At 40.7% G+C, this 18,903-nt stretch overlaps 1 protein-coding gene across 8 annotated transcripts in view; it reads right to left on the bottom strand.

Annotated features, from left to right (window-relative positions):
- GALNT13 (polypeptide N-acetylgalactosaminyltransferase 13) overlaps positions 1-18,903 on the bottom strand; it is a 419,256-nt gene that overhangs the window by 126,101 nt on the left and 274,252 nt on the right. For all 8 annotated transcript variants that reach the window (XM_061608760.1, XM_061608762.1, XM_061608761.1 and 5 more), the window contains one exon: positions 6,810-6,990. In XM_061608760.1, coding sequence (XP_061464744.1) covers positions 6,810-6,990 — 181 coding nt within the window. The remainder of the gene's footprint in view (positions 1-6,809; positions 6,991-18,903) is intronic.

Consider the following 18,903-nt stretch of genomic DNA (forward strand, 5'->3'; position numbering starts at 1 on the left):
CAAGGTGGTGCTAGATATTTTCTCGTGATTGTTGACGATTATTCAAGATATTGTCATGTAAATTTACTAAAAACAAAAGATGAGGCTGCAGAGAAATTAAAACGTTTTCTGACCAGAGTGGAAGTACAGCATGGCACACAGGTGCAACAGATTAGATCTGACCAGGGCAGGGAGTTCACAGGAAAGTCCCTGGAACAATATTTTGAAAAGAAAGGAATAAACCATGCTGTAACCGCCCCGTTTTCTCCGCATCAGAATGGGACAGCGGAAAGGAAAAACAAAACATTGCAGGATGCAATGAGAGCAATGTTAAAGGATTCAGGCCTTGCTCACACTTTCTGGGGGGAAAGTTTAATGTATGCTACATATATTCAAAATAGAGTACTGCATAGAACTATTGCCATGTCACCATATGAAATGTTGTATAAAAGAAAGCCCAGATTGCAACACATACTGAGATTTGGTTCACCATGCTGGGTGCATGTTCCCAAGGGAAAGAGAAAGGGAAAATTGGCTCCCAGAGCGAAAAAGGGATATGTGTTGGGGTTTCAACATGTGAATTACCGCATGTGGGTTCCACAGGATGGTAGTGTAACACTCAGCTGGAGTATTAGAACACAAGAACTAGACTCAGAGAACCACAAAACATATGTAAATCTAGATTGCAGTGACACGAATGGCATAAATGCAACAGAGCCTGCTCAACAAATAAAACAGGAAAGGGAAGAAACAAAACAGGAGATAGAGACAAGCAGCTCTGATTCCAGTAGCAGTGCATCAAACACAGATACAGAAACAGAACAGGAACAAGAAACAGAAATATTAAGGAGGTCAACACGACAAAACGTAGGGAAACCGCCAGAACGTTTCCAGGTATCAGCCATACAGGGTGAGACAAACAATGAGGAAAACAAACAGTGCAAAGTTATAACAGACAGTGATACCCTGTTCATAAATAGCATAAGGGCACGAATGGAAAAGTATGCTCAAGAAGGTGACAATGACTGTGCATATATGTGTTAAATGTGTTCATACTCAAAGAATGTAGAAAATTGCTTAACATGCCTGAAGACTGTACAAATGTAAAAATGTAAAGCAATGTAACTATGAAAAATGTATACTTGTACACACAATGGATTGTAACTCACGATGTCTGTCTGGAAGGTGGGGGCTGTCAGGCTTAGGTGGGCAACACAGCCATTTCCAGACAGGACAGTAGGAGTTAAGGGAAGAGTGAAGCTGTTAATTAACAGCACTTGGCAGAAACGCCCAAGGTCAGGCTGCAGCTGTGATGGATAAGAGAAGCAGCAATAAAAGGCTTGAGTGAGCACACAGAGGTGTGGGGGTAATAGGAATATATTGTAGTTGGTTGGAGAGAGCGAGCGAAGGAGCACGGTGTGACAAACCTATTGAAACAAGTAAAGTTTCTCTTCCTGAACGTCTTGGCTGGTGGTCTATTATTTCATCCTGCAGCAGGCATAACAAAGCACGCTAAAATGCTACTGGTTCTTCTGGTTCTGCTGGTTAATTGAAGCTGTACACTCTACACAATCCTCTGCACTTCTCCTTGGGAGTACTCCAACTGACTTGGGAGTGTGTCAGTGAGATGTACTTCTGAGTACAACACAGGATTGTGCTGTAAGATGGGGAGGCAAAGAAGAAGTGAAAGAGCACCAGGAGTGAGTGGCATTTTCTTTAATTAGCTCATGGTAAACACCTACAAAGAACATAGCTTTATAATTATTCATTGTCTCTTAACAATCCTGAAAGCTTAATTTTTTTAAAAAAAAAATAGTATCTGCTTTGTTAGCTTAAAGCATTTGCTTTGTTTCTGAAGTAATTATTAAATATAACCTTTAGCCTCTGCCTCAGATGATGCTCTTCTAAACTACACATAATTAAAAATTTAATCAAAATAGAAAACCACCAAAAGCAATTATAGTTAAACTTTGTGTTATACAACATGCAGAGCTGTTAGCACATCCTACTTTCCAAGCACATATTAAATGGACAATGTGTGATAAAAGCCTCAACAACAGAATGATACCTACATTTATGAAGGACAAAGACATGGGGGGGGGGAAACAGGTAAAAGCAGAAAACTAATTATGGACAAGATAGTTAGGATGTAATAATACTTGCAAGGGCTCCACACATTTTGGCATCTGAAGCGGAAAATCCAACTGGCAGCCCCCTCTCTACACTCAAGTAACTGATGATTTGACACCCTTTACTGACGCTTGCAATCTGTTGTCTAAAGTGGGTTGCCTCACTCAGTCTAATGGTACACAAGTACTTAATAAAGGCAATACAATTTTAAAATTATTTATAATGTTTTATCTTTAATAATACCACTAGGGGCTGCCATTCTTGCTCACTTCACTCGCCAACACCAACTACCACCACCAAAGCCTGCCTTTTCCCCCACAGGTTGCCAGGACCCACCCCCTTCTTCCATGGGTTGCCAGGGCCCTCCCCCATTCTCTCATCCCCCAAGGGTCACCAGGGCCCCTCAACCCCCACAGGTTATTACAGGCCCCCTTCTCCCCATGGGTCACCAGGGCCCTCCCCACACAGGTCACAGGTACCTCTCCCTCCCCCCCACAGGAGTCACCAAGGCCCTCCCCTCCCTGGCTCTCTCCTATTACCACAGCCACTGCCACCAGCCTCTTGCACCCAGCCATGCTGGGCCTCCCCACTGCCACAACAGGCTTCTTGCACCAGGCCATGCCCAGCCTCTCCATCTGCCACCACTGCCAGCCTCTGCTGCCCACCCACATGGGGCCTGTCATGCCACCGCCAGCCTCTTGCACCTGGGCCTCGGCCACTGTTGCATAGCCTACCCACTCCCCAGGTAAGCTGTCTTTGCCAGTGCACCCCACCCGCAATGTCATGCTGCATGCCTTCATGACAGGTTACCTTTTTATTATATAGTAAGATATTGGTGTACCCTGCTGTAGTATCTTTGAAGATGACGCATGGTCTGGATTAATAAATAAGAAGGTAAAAAGTAAAAGCTAAGCCCACATAATGCGGTGACTACAGGACTACTTTATAAATTGCTCCAACATCCTGCATCATGGTCAGCCTCAGAAGAGTTAAGTTTATGCACTGTTATCCTGAAAGTCATTTCCTAGAAAAAAAATTCAGGAAGCACATTTAGCGAGTTGCTTCTTTTGAATGGTAGTGATTCAGGGATGAAGAGTGAACCAAGAAACCAAGATTTCTGCAGCTGTTACTTAGTAGGCTATCATGATCCAGTAGTGCTTGGTAGGGTAAGACAGTGGCGCTCACCTGAGGTCCCGTTGGCCACATCACTGCTGCTTGCCAGGAGGTAGAGGGTGATGCGGTGGCGAGGCTAGCATGCTGCAAAAAACCAGTTGCAGCACCAGCAGTAATGTGGGTGATGGGAGGTCAGGTTAGTGTCATTGCCTTGCAGACTGATACTGGTGACATCTGTAACTACATGGTTAGCTATCACCTGTAAAGACAGATTAGGCAGGAAAGCCCAGCATTGCTACCACTCCACTTTCCTAAATGGGTACAAAAGGATAGTAATGCTGGCTGTCCTGCCCGAAGTAGAGAGATCCAGACTCAGACGCAGCTGTGATTTTTATCAAAGTTACAATTACATCAAATGCAGTGTGCCTCGTTAACCTAACTACGCTCTCTAGGAACTTCTCCCTGCCTAGCTCTGACTAAGCAGGACTCCGCAGCACTACAATGTTGACTCAGCACCGAATCCCTCCCCTTAAGTAGGCTTGGCTTTCATGCAAAGCCATTGGCTCCTCCTTAACGACTGTTGAATCTCCTGCTGCTGCCTTCGGCGTGCACATGGTGAAGGGGGCTGGCTCTCAGCTTCCCCCTCTGAAAGTGATGGGCGACCAGCTAGCTCGACCATAGGAACCTGCGGGGTGCCCAGCTGGGAAACGTCAGATGAAGCAGGCGGCGCCTCCGCTGAAGGCACAGGCAAGGAAGGTGTGTCTAATGGAACAGTCATCAAAGGGACAGTCTCTGACAGTTCTGGTTGCACTTAGGCGGGGAGGCCAGGATCGGGGGGAGTCAAAGTGTCAGTGACTGGGACTTATGTGCTCTGAGGACCATCCCCACTGCCTGTCACCTCTCCCAGCTCATCTACCCAGTCCTCAGTGTCAGCATCTGGTGCCTCAAAACCTCCCCTTCCAACCTGGGGCACAACACTGGCCTTAATTATGTTGTTGGAGACCACAGCTATTTTCCAATGACAAAAAAATGCACATGTAAAGCTCCATATGCCCAGAAATGGAGCAATTCAAAAACTAAATCTTATGATCAGCAATTGCCATTTCATTTTATTAGTATGTATAGAAAAATACTATTCTCAAGCCTTAGTAAGACACATTTTTGTGGCATAAAACACATGATTGCTTCAAGCATTTCTACATTTTGTATGGCCTTGAACAAGGAATCCTCTCCATACCTAGCAGAGATGTTTTGTGCAATGAACAACAAAAACAAACATTTAGGAGTAAAGAAACAAAAATTGTAATAAGAAATGGCAGCATCTCACACTATAGGCTTTGGCACATATGGAAATCAAAATCCGTTCCTTTGTAAAATGCTGAACACACATGTCTAAGTTCATTAGGAAAAAGATGATGATTATGTGACTTAAATAAAACAAAACTAGGAAGGATTTTGAAACACCAGAAGTGCAGCAGTGGCACAGGGCACTATGAGTGAAGTCCATGGTTCTGAATGTAGCATATTTTCTATTTGCAAAATGATTTGCATGCACCATTTGGGGCTTAGACTACCCACTCTTGAGTATGTATAGGGCTCATTTATACACACAGGCCACTTTCGGCTGGACTAGAGTATAACATTTTAGGGGAAAGATAGGCAATTTGATGTCCCATATCCCTTACTACCGACTATGCTGGGTGAGACTGAAGGGAGATGGACACAACATCTGGAGGCCAATCTGTCTTTAGGGTTTATCTGCATTTGACATTTTAAGCTTTCATTGCAAAAAAAAATATCACTTGACAGATTTTTAACTTCATGGCAGAAGCGTGTGGTCTTATATTTATTTGTAGCATATTTTCATGATAACTACAGAGAAACATAACAAAGCCACATCTCTCTCTCCTTATGCTCTTTCAAAGGCCTTGGCTCAAAGCTTGTGATATATTACCAAAAAAAATTGCTTCAAGAGACTTTTTGAAATATAGGGAAGAAAGCAGCAATGAAACCAGCACTTCAGAGAAATACAGTTATTTTATTCCTGATCAGAGCAACAATTTGAAGTTTTCAATTATTGTCTTTGATCAAGGAAAAAGCCCACACATTTTCTATTTGAAATGTTGAAAATTCACTAAAGAATAGTTTCAGCCTGGAGTCACTTTACTTCAAATTATCTGCAGCATTAGGCAGCTTGAAGCTGAATGAGTATTTTTTCCAAACATCTTAAACTGCCTCAAGAATCTACAAAGTAAATTCTAGAATTTTAATAATTACCAGTTTAATGTAATGTAAGCTGATGAACACCTGAATATAGAAGCAAAAAATTACATTTAGAGAGGAATTCTATGATAACGGCGGAGGAGCAATTCTATGGCAGAGCAACTGCCATATCCAATGTCCTTCCAGATAGCAGCAGTCACGGTGAGAGGAATAGCTTTTTCTACCCTCCCCCTTCCATTTTAAAAAAAGATTTTCACTCCTGCCCCTGACTCCAATGGAAGTGACATTATTATGCTACCCCTGGGGTTGGCATATGTTTTGGCCCTTAAGCGGAGGGATGTATTTGGAGAATAAAGGAGCTTAGGTTCCTGTGCATCCCCCTCCAAACCACTCCTTTCCCTCACACACTAGCACAACACTGCTGACAGAATATCTATACCTAGGCAGCTTGCCATAGGTGGACTGGGGGCACTTTGGCAGTATGAATGCTGTCCCATTGCTGGGCATCCCTTTCAAACTGCACTTAGGTTGCTTTCAACAGCCCCTCAGTTAGCCCTTGATCAGCTTTAGGATTGCTCTGTATATGAATTTTAAGCTAAAGCTGAGCCAAACTACTCCTAGGTATTTGTGAACATACCATATGTTATGTCCACTTTTCAATATTTTTTCAGTACTTCATGTAAAAATGTTCACTTACAGTGTAATCCTATGCATGCCTACTCAGAAGGAAGGCCTACTGAATTTAATGGGGATTGCTCCCTGGTAAGTAGGCATAGGATTGCATCCATAACCATTTACAATCTCCTCAGCCTCAGGTACCCAAATGATGTCCTCATATGATGTGACTGGAATGAAAAATGGCACTAAACAGGATTTATCTTTTAAAGAAGACAAATATTTTCATAATTGTTTTTCATTAAAGTTGTCTAACCTACTAAAATAACTGTTTTTTCTCTAAAAGTGGAATGGAAAAATATTTGGTTCAGCTGCAAAGGAACAGTATTAGAAAGGTATTTTAATGTCTCCTATTTTACATTCACATCCCAGAACTAATGTACAAGGGATCTGTAGTGACTTACGAAAACAGAGCTCTTTTACATGTGTATATAGTCTTGTATAAACACAGCAAACCCAAAAACATCTTGGTAATTTGAAAGCTTGCTAAAACCAGTGTCTTTGGAAGCAACCCTGAAGTGTTTTAGTTTTATACCTACAGAATGTGTTTTTTTAAAAAATAATTTGCTAACCCTAAAGTAGGCAGTACAACTAACCCTCAATACAGCTATCCATTAAACAATGTTTATATATGACATATTCCTACTATTGCATACTTATGGCAAAATTATCATGAAATACTTCCTTACCTGGGGATATTATATAGAAGAAATCTTTAAATTCATCCATCCATACCTCTGCAAGTCGTCTATTGTTCTTGTTAATTACATGACCAGTGCCACCAGGAAATGTGTAAGGTGTAGCTTTTCGAAAGACGTGGCCAACGTGTGAACATGTTACAATCTCTAGTGAGCCACCACATTGCCAGATCTGAAATTTAAAAAGCAAATCAAAATTAATTACCTTGCTTTCAGACACCAAATTAAATGTTAGGTTGCTACTTACAGTGCCTTGCAAAAGTAATCAGACCCCTGACCAATGCTCTCATGTTGGGGGAAAAAAATGGAAATGGACTGCCTTCAAGTCGATTCCGACCTATGGCGATTATGCCTAGTTCAGTTGGACAAAAAGGTACACCTCCTCTTTTCTTGGATTCTGGTGTGCTTATGCTGTAGGCATCAACAATACATCACTTGTGCTGTGTGTTGATGTGATGATGGACTGCCTTCAAGTCGATTCCGACTTATGGCGACCCTGTGAATAGGGTTTTCATGGTAAGTGGTATTCAGAGGGGGTTTACCATTGCCTTCCTCTGAGGCTGAGAGGCAGTGACTGGCCCAAGGTCACCCAGTGAGCTTCATGGCTGTGTGGGGATTCGAAGTCCAACACCTTAACCACTACACCACACTGGCTATGAATTACAAATGGTGCATTGTAATTCCATTCTGTATATTTTTATTTTGAAACACAGTGGCTGAATGCACCATTTTGCTCTATGTAGGTTGCTTAGAAACCCTGCATGAAGCAAACACAAGAGCATGCAACCGCACAATGAAGTTACAGTATTTATTATAGTAGATGCACTATAGGATGAGCAGTTAGAACTCAAGCAGCATGTTATCCTTGAATTTCAGTGATGTAAAACTATATGCCTTTGCCAAATCCATTTAGCTGTTCCACTGATTTCAGTAGAGTTTAGGACAAGTAAAGCCACAACCTGGGAGCACGTGCTAGCAAATTCTTTATTATTAAACTGTTGAAATCTCCAGATACACTAGCCCAATCTGGTCTCATTTACAGGTGGCACAAAAACCTGAATACAAGAAATACAGATGACTACTGTTTCTGATAAGACCATGGAAAGCAGGGAGGCTTGAGGAATTAATTCATTGCAAATTCTGGTATAAATTGATATGACCCTCACCTCTGCAATAATGTGTAGTTATCCTTTCGATCTTGGAATTCTCCAAATTTTGCAAAGCAGCTCAAAAATATGTAACAAAATGAATTTAAAAATGTGTAAGATAAAATATTGTGAGAAATGCATATTTTGAAAATAAATATTTAGAAATGAGTCTTTTGTTAAAAAATATCTTTAAAATACATATTTAAATATGTATTCAAATGAGAATTTTTATGTGATTTTTTGAATGAGAAAATGTGACAGAATGGATGAATGAACTCATGCAAGAAAGACACGGACCAGAAATAGACTAGTCCATTCCTATTGGGAAGTGTTATAACTTGCAGGATTAATTTACAGATATCATGGGACACACAGATCTTGTTGACAGATCTCAGACCTGCGAGATTGGAGCTCACATATCTCACTGTAGATCACAACACTGAGTTTCACATTATTGCAGATGTAGGAAGAGAACATTTGCACTTGTTTTCCCATTGTACTGTAGCGCATCTACTCTTGAGACAACTGCTGATTTATGCTGATTTGATTTTGTCTCTCACAAACCAATAACCGTCTTGGAGCAACTGAAGTTGGCGGGGAGGGGGGGAGGATATGTATCACAATATTCATTCATGTTTTCCAGAAAATGAAAGGTTACTATGTTAAACAAGAGACATATAGATCAGCCTTGATCATGGGAAGTGTGTCTGTGATCACACTATGGCTAAACTGTCCTATAGAGATTAAAAAGAAAATCTTTAGAGTATAAAGACATAAGCAAATGGATAGTTCCACTGCTCAATACAATACATAGCAACCAGAAGAGAACTTCCTAGCTGACAGCTACAATCTCACACAAGGAATTTATCTCTCTCTTTCTCGCTCACACAAATACAGGACTTTTTTTTGTGACAGTACTTACCAGTATAGAGTATTGGCACATCTATTTTTGCTGCCTGTGGCAGCCATTTTGTGCTAGCACCCACAGCACTTTATCAAGATGAGTACCAGCATATCATTCTTTTTACCAAAGAAGCACTGCACATGGACACCCTCTACGATATGTCTGCTGCAACTTCTATATACATAACCTAAATACAAAGTATGTTTTCTTTAGCCCTATTCAGGTGGTAACACTGCATGCATGTGGGCTTAAACTGGGAGGTGGGACAGGGCACCAGGGATGCCCTGTACACAATATATGAATTGGGCCCTCTGCTGCACTCGCAAAGAAGACACAAATTTGCATACACTTTGTATTAATCAAATTTGTGCCCTGTTTTGTAGGTGGGGTGAAGGGCCCAAAGGTTAATCAGGGGCCACATACAATGTCAACAGGTGAAACTTTCCTCATAATTGTATTTCCATACTGGAAAAGGTTACCCTGTTTAATTTATGCTTGCCACACAGCTGTTAAAGGCACAATTGTGCTGCTCTTCCCAAATGCCAACCCTAAACTGTGCAAAGAACTCAAGTTAATAGTTAAAAGTAAAAACAACAAAAGATTTGGACAACTTAATTTACACATAAAATATAAAATAAAGCCATTAAAAACAAACATCTGTAGCTGGAGAAATGTAATATAACACTCACAAAAAGAGATTTTAGAAATAAAAGCACACACAAAGCCAGGAAAGGAAGCATCTCTCCACCCTCAACAACATATATATATATATACTACAATTTATGCAGCCCAATCCTTTGTATATTTACTTGGAAGTAAATTCCATGAGCAGAACTTAAATTATTTTCAAGTAAAGTGTGGTCAACGCATCATTGCGGGAGGGAGTGGTTCCAGCCACCTTGAAAGAGGTGGTGATCCGACCACTCCTGAAAAAGCCCACCCTGGACCCATTGGTTTGTGGCAGCTACCGACCGGTTGCAAATACCCCCTTCTTGGATTGCCTTCAAGTCGATTCCGACTTATGGGTGACCCTATGAATAGGGCTTTCATGGTGTTATTCAGAGGGGGTTTATCATTGCCTTCCTCTGAGGCTGAGAGGCAGTGACTGGCCCAAAGTCATGTAGTGAGCTTCATGGCTGTGTGAGGATTCGAACCTTGGTCTCCCAGGTCGTAGTCCAACACCTTAACCACTACGTCACACTGGCTCTCACCCCCTTCTTAGGGAAGGTGATTGAGAGGGTTGTGGTGCAGCAACTGCAAGTACTCTTGGATGAAACAGATTATCTTGACCCATCCCAGTCTGGGTTCAGGCCTGGTTATGGGACTGAATCGGCCTTGGTCACCCTGACCTTTATTGGAAGAGGGACAGGGGGAGTGCTACCCGGTTATTCTTACTTGATCTCTCAGCGGCTTTTGATACCATTGACCATGGTATCCTTCTGGGCCGACTTGGTGAGCTGGGTATTGGAGGCACTGTTTTACAGTGGTTCCGAACCTATCTCCAGGGTCACTCTCAGAGAATAGCACTGGGTGACTGTCTTTCAGCCCCCTGGCAGCTGTGCTGTGGGGTGCCGCAGGGTACCATCTTGTCCCCCATGCTGTTTAACATCTATATGAAGCCCTTGGGAGCAGTCATCAGGAGCTTTGGGGCGAGGTGTCAGCAGTATGCTGATGACACCCAGCTCTATTTCTCTGGACTGCTGCCTGGACTCTGTGGTGGGCTGGATGAGGGCCAATAAACTGAGTCTGAATCCTAGCAAGACGGAGGCACTGTGGGTTGGTGGTTCCCGAGTTCTGATAATTGTTTAGTTGCCTGCTTTGGATGGGGTCGTACTCCCTCTGGAAGAGCAGGTCCGTAGTCTGGGGGTGCTCCTGGATCCATCTTTGTCGCTAGAGGCCCAGATGACCTCAGTGGTTAGGAGTGCCTTTCACCAGCTTCAGCTGGTGAGACAGCTGCAGCCATTTCTGGACCGGGATAGCCTGACCACTTTTGTCCACTGGTAACCTCCAGGCTGGATTACTGTAATGCGCTCTATTTGGGGCTGCCCTTGAGGTTGGTCCGGAAGCTGCAGCTGGTGCAAAATGTGGCAGTGAGACTGCTCACTGGGGCAAGGTATCGCCAACATGTCACCCCGCTGCTGAAAGAATTGCACTGGCTGCCCATTTGCTACTGAGCCAAGTTCAAGGTTCTAGTTTTGGTGTACAAAACCCTATACAGCTCAGGACCAGGATACCTGAAAGACCTTCTTACCCCTTATATACCCAGTCGATCACTGCGCTCTGCAGGTGAGGGCCTCCTGCAGATACCATCTTATCAGGAGGTTCGTTCTGCACAATATACGAAATGGACCTTTAGTGTGGCAGCACCTACCCTGTGGAATTCCCTCCCTTTGGATATTAGGCAGGCGCCATCTCTGCTATCTTTTCGGTGCCTTTTGAAGACTTTCCTCTTTCAACAAGACTTTTAGGTTGACACCTATCCCAGTCTGTGTCTGTGTTAGAATTGCTTAATATGTTTTTTAATGTTTTTAATCCTTTTTTAAAATTCTTTTTTTTAAATGTTTTTAACGCTGTTTTGTTTTAATGTATTTTAAGATCTGTTTTTATGATGTTTTAAAGTGTTTTTAGCACTTTGTTTGCCACCCTGGGCTCCTGCTGGGAGGAAGGGCGGGATACAAATTAAATAATAAATAAATAATAAATAATAAAATAAATAAGTAAACGGGCATTAGGAATGAGATCTGAATTGTAAAGGAAATATTGATATTTTGAAAGGAAATATTGATAAATTGAAGGAAAGATTGATAAAATATCAATATTAATATCAATATTTTAGACTATCAGTATCAATATATAAATATTAATATCACTATTTCACTACAAAAATCAAATCTGCAACAATAGCGAATTAATGGAAAATTTGGAACCAAATCTGAATGGGGTGAAATTCTAGCATAGGATTGCAGCAACCAAGCATGGTGAAGCATTGTTCTGCTTAATGCTTTCCAGCCTATAAACAGAAACCGGGGCCAACATATTCATTTAGCCCAACAAAGTAGATCAAACAATATAAATCCCAGTGACAGAAGAAAAGAACTTGCCTTTGAGCAAGGTCCTGGTACTTAAGGCTGCACTCCTATATCTGCTTTTCTAGGAATAAGCCTCACTGAAATCAGTAGGACTTATTCTTGGTAGATGTGTACAGGGTTGTGCTATAGATGTCATCTTGGGAGCACAAATGATTCAATTATTTTTAAAAAGTCTACGGTTAAATATAACAAAAATCTGTAAGCAGTTTATATAAAAACAATAAAAATACAATATCCAATAAAATTTCCTAACAATTAGATAAAAGAGATAAAAACGAGATAAAAACAAAACAACTGTATATCACAAATAAAACTGAGCAGTATGCAAAACAATAATAATAATAAAAATTAAGAGTCAGAGTCCAGGAAAGCGTGGTTAAGCATATATGTTTTCATCTCATGAATTATTCAAGGGAGGACATTCCAGAGGGTTGGTGTTATCACTGAGAAACCCTGCTTCTGTGTTATTTATTATTTGTTAAATTTATTTGTTAAATTTTTATACCGCCCCACTAGCATAGCTCTCTGGGCGGTGTACAACAGAAAGTAAATACAATAAAATCACATAAATCGGTACAAAAACATATATATAAAAATCCACAAGTTATCATCAGGTGATAATCCAATGGTCCTGAAATGGCTAGAAAGGCATCCTTGAAAGATCTAGGATCGGCTTGATCTGTACTGGGGAAGGAAGTTGCTGCATATCCAAGTCCCAAGATGTTTAAAGCTTTAAATGACAACTTTAAATCTTCAGCTTGGGTCAGTTAGTTCAAATGAGTTTTGACACATAAATAAACTCTTCATTCTTTCAAACTTAAAATTCCTGAAAGATGATGGAACTACAAAAAGGGACACACCATGGTAGACAATGAATTGGATCAATTTATGGATTGTATTGAATTGCATTAATGTATGAATAGTCTTGACTCAAAGCCAGGGTGTGTTGGCATTTGGGTTAACTGACAAAACTGGCTAGCGGGTATGTTCAATATCTACACTTTCACAGGTTTGAACCAGCAGTGGATAAGTATCAAGTAGGCTCCGGAGCAAAGTTCAAATCTTGTGTATTTAGGTGACACAGGATAAAACAGTGAGTCGTGAAATCTGGCTATGTATTAATGTTGTTGTCATAAAGAGACTGGAGATCAAAATTAAAAATGTGGTTCAAACCCCGCCCACACCCTCCTAGCAAACCATCACTTAAACATCTATTAAAAGGTTAAATGTGGCAAAGCATCTGTTCTAACGAAAATGCTTATCTGTTAACATGTTTGGCATTCCAGTTGAACACTGCTACTTTTAAAATGTAAGAACATACTAGAACATTTAAAGATTTGTATTAGTGAAAATGTTGCTATAGTAACTGATTGCAGAGTTTATTTAATTCGGTCTAAAGCAATTACACATGATTATTAGTATACCCCCCACTCCCCAAAAAGAGTTGCAATCAGCCATGACAATATCAAAGAACATATTTCGCAGTTCAGGGGCAAGTAGCCAAGTCAATAGTATAAGTTAAAACTGAGGAACAGGGAATTGAAAAATAGATATTTCAACTTTTGTAACAATCAATAACCACTAACCTCCCTCTTTAAAGAAAAGATTGCTTGTGTGACAAGAAGGCTCAGTATATACCACTAATTCTAAAGTTGTGCATAAAAAGCATAGAATGTGGCATTGGGCACAGAATCCTGTTTGTGGAATATCTTAGCTTTCATACTTTGTCTTAAAAGGAAGGTTTTAGCTCTTATGGCTGTGAAAAGAGGCTTTAAAAAGCTCCCCGCTTTTCCTTGTGACTAGCAAATCCAGAATATGCAAAAATAACAAACATTTGCAGAATAAATTACAAATATGAGAAATAATTTGCATAATTTATACAGACTGCAGAAAATCAGCTCTTGGTGCAGTGTTTTTTTGTAAGCATGAAGCTTTTCTTACAAATGATCAACCAGGTGTTTGAGATAAAGGAGTATTTTGGATATCAATTTTGTTGTTAGATACCTATTGCCTCATTGCAGCAATTTGAGATGACAGAGCCAAAAGTTACGTGGGTATGAAATCCACACAGCACTTTAAAAAGAGAGAGTATGGTGATCTGTAAACTAAAAAAAAAGGCTTCAGCCCAATTTGCTTAGTGATCTGCAGATCTTCACTATATGCAGACAATAATGTGTTGCTTGTCAATAGCTTGATTTGCTATGGATTTAATTAACAGGTTAATTTCAGCAAGCAGGTACACCAAAAGGTGCAGTGAGGTTCTATGGAACTAAAGCAGAAAGCATTATTTGAAAAGACTATGAAAGTAAACTCCTGAAGAAAAACTTCAGGAAATTTCACAGACTGTTAACAGTGAAGTATAAAGGTTAGAGATGCATGGATGCTTACTCTCCTTTGGGTGCTACACAGAGAGCATGGAGCACAGAGTGTGGGAAAGTCAGTCATATTTCAGGGCAACCAATATGGTGCCCTCCAGATGATGATGAGTTGCCACTCCCATCAGCCCCAACCAGCTCAGCTGATGGTCAGAGACGCTGGGAGTTGTAGACGAACATCTGCAGGGCACCATGTTGGCTAACCCCATTGCATTAGCTCAACTGCAGAGCTTGGAAAAGTTACTTTTTTGAACTACAACTCCCATCAGCCCAATCCAGTGGCCATGCTGGCTGGGGCTGATGGGAGTTGTAGTTCATAAAAGTAACTTTTCCAAGCTCTGCTCAATTGATAGCCTAATCCTGAGATGGAAAATCCGTGGCTCTCCAGATGTTGTTGGACTCCCAACTCCAATCATCCTTAGCCAGTGTAAAAGTTAGGAATGGGGCTTAATATTTTTATACCTAAACTCAATTCAGATCTGAATTCAGTTCTAACTTTTTCAATGGTGCTAAATCTCGATTGGTCCAATCCTTCAAAATAAAGTTCCACATTCAGAAGTGTCCCTTTGAAAGAGAGTTCAGAAATCACCCATCCAGAAAGAGACAATGGTCAAATCACCCATCCAGGGCAAAATGGTGTATTTCATGGCTCTGATTCAGGATTAAACTATACTGGACACTAGTCATATGTTTAAACAAGCATGCCTTTATTTTGTAGTGAAAGCAGTCATGGGGCCCTGGCCTGCAACATAGTTCTGATGTCTATTTCTCCTCAAAGATGCTGTTTGCAGTAAACATCACATCTAGTTTAGCTGTTGGTTGTGAGTATGTTAATTTTTAATCAAACAGCTAGGTCATCATAGCCAGCTAAGCCACCCACCATCAATGCAGAGACAAAGTAAATGATAAATATATTCCATTTGGTTTCTTTCCTAAATAGCCCATATTTGTCTGTACTTTTTCCCTCTGTTTTTTCCAATGAAAATATATTTTTCACACAGAATTAGAGAGGAAAAGGAAACATGCTGTGTGTGTGTGTACAGACACACACACACACACACCACACACACGCGAAGAGGTGAGCTTATGGGCATCTTCCTTCAGGAGCTCCTAGGATCATATTTCTGTTCCCGGACATAGGGGATAGTGATAGAGGTTCTTTAGCAATCCCCCTTAGGACTGGGCAACCCAAACTATACACAAATCCCACTTTTTCACCCCAGGTTATCTTGAGATAGAAATCAACACAAACTATCCTTCATCTAGCCTTATGGGAGCCATTTGGACCCCAGGTGCACTTTTCATTGCATAATTTACACACAAGTAAATTATGTGGGGTATCTTCCTAGAACATTGTCACAAATTTTAACTTGTACAATATCCCAAATTTCAGCCAAGTACCACTTACCATTTTCCTTCTGGAAACAAGAAATCACTGGAGTACAAAAATACTCCAGCAAAAAGCCCTGGGGGCAGATTTCTGCCTTTTATTGTTAATTTACACATGAATAATTTACACAGGGTTGTCCTTCTAGGACAGCATCACAAATTTCAACCTATACAACATCCCCAAATTTCAGCCAATTGCCACTTACACTTTTCCTTCTAGAAACAAAAAAAACACCTGGGGTCAAAATATACCCCAGAAATTGTTTATTCAACATGCATGCAGAAGGAGTCAGTGGTTACTGCTAAGAAAAATTCTACTTCCTCTGAATAAGTGTTTTGTTTTGTTTTTGCTCAAGGTCCTTTGGTATTGTTAAGCACACTTGTGTTGACAACAGACAAAAATGGTCTCTGAGGCTGAGTTACCCCATCCTTCCATTGGAAATCTCTTTGGGATCCAAATATGCCCCAAAGTCAGCCAGTGTGATTTTTTTGCCCAAGTTGGATGAAGGCTACAAAACAAAGGTGCTGCTTCTGTTCAAAACTGGTTATGATGAGGGACTTGGAATAAGCTATGCCCCGTTATGTGCCCTTGAGGCTAAATAAATAAATAAAAATGGAGATGAGGAAAGAAACAGGTGGGTAAGGCTAAGCTTGAGATGAGTGACCCTAACTGCACTAAAAGGACTAGGCAGAGCTTTGGATCCTGTCTTAATAGTTCAGTTACGCAAGGGGGGGATGTATTTTTCTGAGATCAAAGGAAGAGTAAGGGACCTGAAATAGTAAGGTCTCACCATAGTTAATGAGTGCAAAAGTATGTACAGTGCAAAAGGGTAAAAGACATTGCTACCACTCCCCCTCTTCATCCTTGTGGAAACTTTTCACATCCAGTAATCCGCCCCTCCAAACTGAAGTAGATTTAGAAGGAAAAGAAGAGAGTGAGACAAGGGGAATGTGGATTGCTCTGCTGGTTGCAGGAGAGAGAGGTTACAAATGAGTTTCACATCACAACAACGGACAGCACAAAGCACTGGAAAAATAAAGCAGCTCCTGCTCCTGCCATTCTTCACAGACATGCTGTGGACCACAGCATAACGCTGGTCTGTAGACTACAGCTGGGGAAGCCCTAATCTAAGGCACTTCTCCCTCCTCTCTTGTTCAGCTCTCCTTCAGCCTGGCTGTTTAACAAGAGATATCGGTTTGTGCTCTTGAGCATGGCTAAACTGGACATGCTCTCCCATAGATAAAGTGTTACACTGGTAGACCCTAGAAATACACAGATTTGATTTTCTGCCTTCCATGCACTATCTGCCCTTGCTTTTGATCACCATATGCATATGTTATTTTATCATGTCAGTGCTTTGTTAGGTTCTAGGGGGTAACCTCAAACGATGCAGTTTGGTTTTTATAATAACAATATGAATAAATGGCATACCAACTCAGAGGTGGTGAGTCTGTTTTCCCCAAAAGCTTAAAAAGACTACTCAACAGCCTCTCTTGGATTTCACCTGAGATACCCGATAAAGTGTATTTTGTATCAGAAGACGGTTAACTCTTAAGGCAGTAAATAAAACTAAGATCTTTGTTCACTATTAGGATGTAAGGATATCTGGGCAATAACACTAAGCAGAGCCTCAGCCACGGATAACTGAGTAAGCATTTTTGTACTGCTTAACTATCCGTTTGGGGGGGAAATTAATAGTTGAGGTCTGCTAGTATAGTCTTCATTCTACTGGATTGTTCAAGTGCAGTAATGACAGGATCCTCTAAGTATTGCACAGTAAAAACATATGGCACTATCCTACAAATTACCAGTTGCCATAGATATGTAAACCCAGCAATTTAGTACTAATTTAAAAAGGCATAGCTGATGTATGTTAATCACTCTGGAGTAAGCAAGGTGCAACCAACCTTCCATTGCCTCCCTCCATCTACTGGGAAAAAATGTTGTATGAATTAATCTTATTGTTAGCTTTTCAGAGCTAGATTACTAGTATGAAGCTTTGGTTTAAAAATATAATTTTAAATAAGAAATCAACCCTTTCACATTTATGCATGTTTAAAATAATGTTTCAGCAAAATATGAAACTCTTTGGCTACAACTGAGGAGTAAGTCCCAATGAATTCAGTGAGGTCTACTTCTGAGTAGACACATAGGCTTGTACCAGCCTTTCCCAACCAGTGTGCCTCCAGATGTTGTTGGACCACAATTCCCATCTTTCCTGAGCATTGGCAATGCTGGCTGAGGCTGATGGGAGTTGTGGTCCAACAACATCTGGAGGCACACTGGTTGGGAAAGGCTGGCTTGTACAGTTAGAATAACTTGCTTTGCTTTTTGATAAATACAGATACTGAAAAGGATGTTACACATTCTCTAGTATTTTTTTCATGAGACTTCAGAAATGAAAAATATCAGTTTGACTTCTCATATATTTACATGAATGTATTTATTATTGTTGTTGTTATGTGCCTTCAAGTCAACTACGACTTATGGTGACCCTAGGAATCTGCAATCTCCAACAGCATCTAACGTGAACTACCCTGTTCAGGTCTTGTAAGTTCAGGTCTTGTAAGTTCAGGTCTGTGGCTTCCTTTATGGAATCAATCCATCTCTTGTTTGGCCTTCCTCTTTTTCTACTCCCTTCTGTTTTTTCCCAGCATTATGTCTTTTCTAGTGCAACATGTCTTCTCATGTGTCCAAAGTATGATAATCTCAGTTTCATCATTTTAGCTTCTAATGGTAGTTCTAGTTTAATTTGTTCTAACACCCAATTATTTGTCTTTTTCACAGTCCATGGTATGTGCAAAGCTCTCCTCCAATGCCACATTTCAAATGAGTTGATTTTTCTCTTACCCACTTTTTTCACTGTCCACCTTTCACATCCATACATAGAGATAGGGAATACCATGGTCTGAATGATCCTGACTTTAGTGTTCAGTGATACATCTTTGCATTTGAGGACCTTTGCTAGTTCTCTCACAGCTGCCCTCCTCAGTCCTAGCCTTCTTCTGATTTCTTGACTATTATCTCCATTTTGGTTAATGACTGTGCCAAGGTACTGATAATCCTTGACGAGTTCAATGTCCTCACTGTCAACTTTAAAGTTACATAAATCTTCTGTTGTCATTTCTTTAGTCTTTTTGACATTTAGCGGTAGTCCTGCTTTTGTGCTTTCCTCTTTA

Source organism: Rhineura floridana, chromosome 2, assembly GCF_030035675.1.
Source record: "Rhineura floridana isolate rRhiFlo1 chromosome 2, rRhiFlo1.hap2, whole genome shotgun sequence".
Lineage (NCBI taxonomy): Eukaryota > Metazoa > Chordata > Lepidosauria > Squamata > Rhineuridae > Rhineura > Rhineura floridana.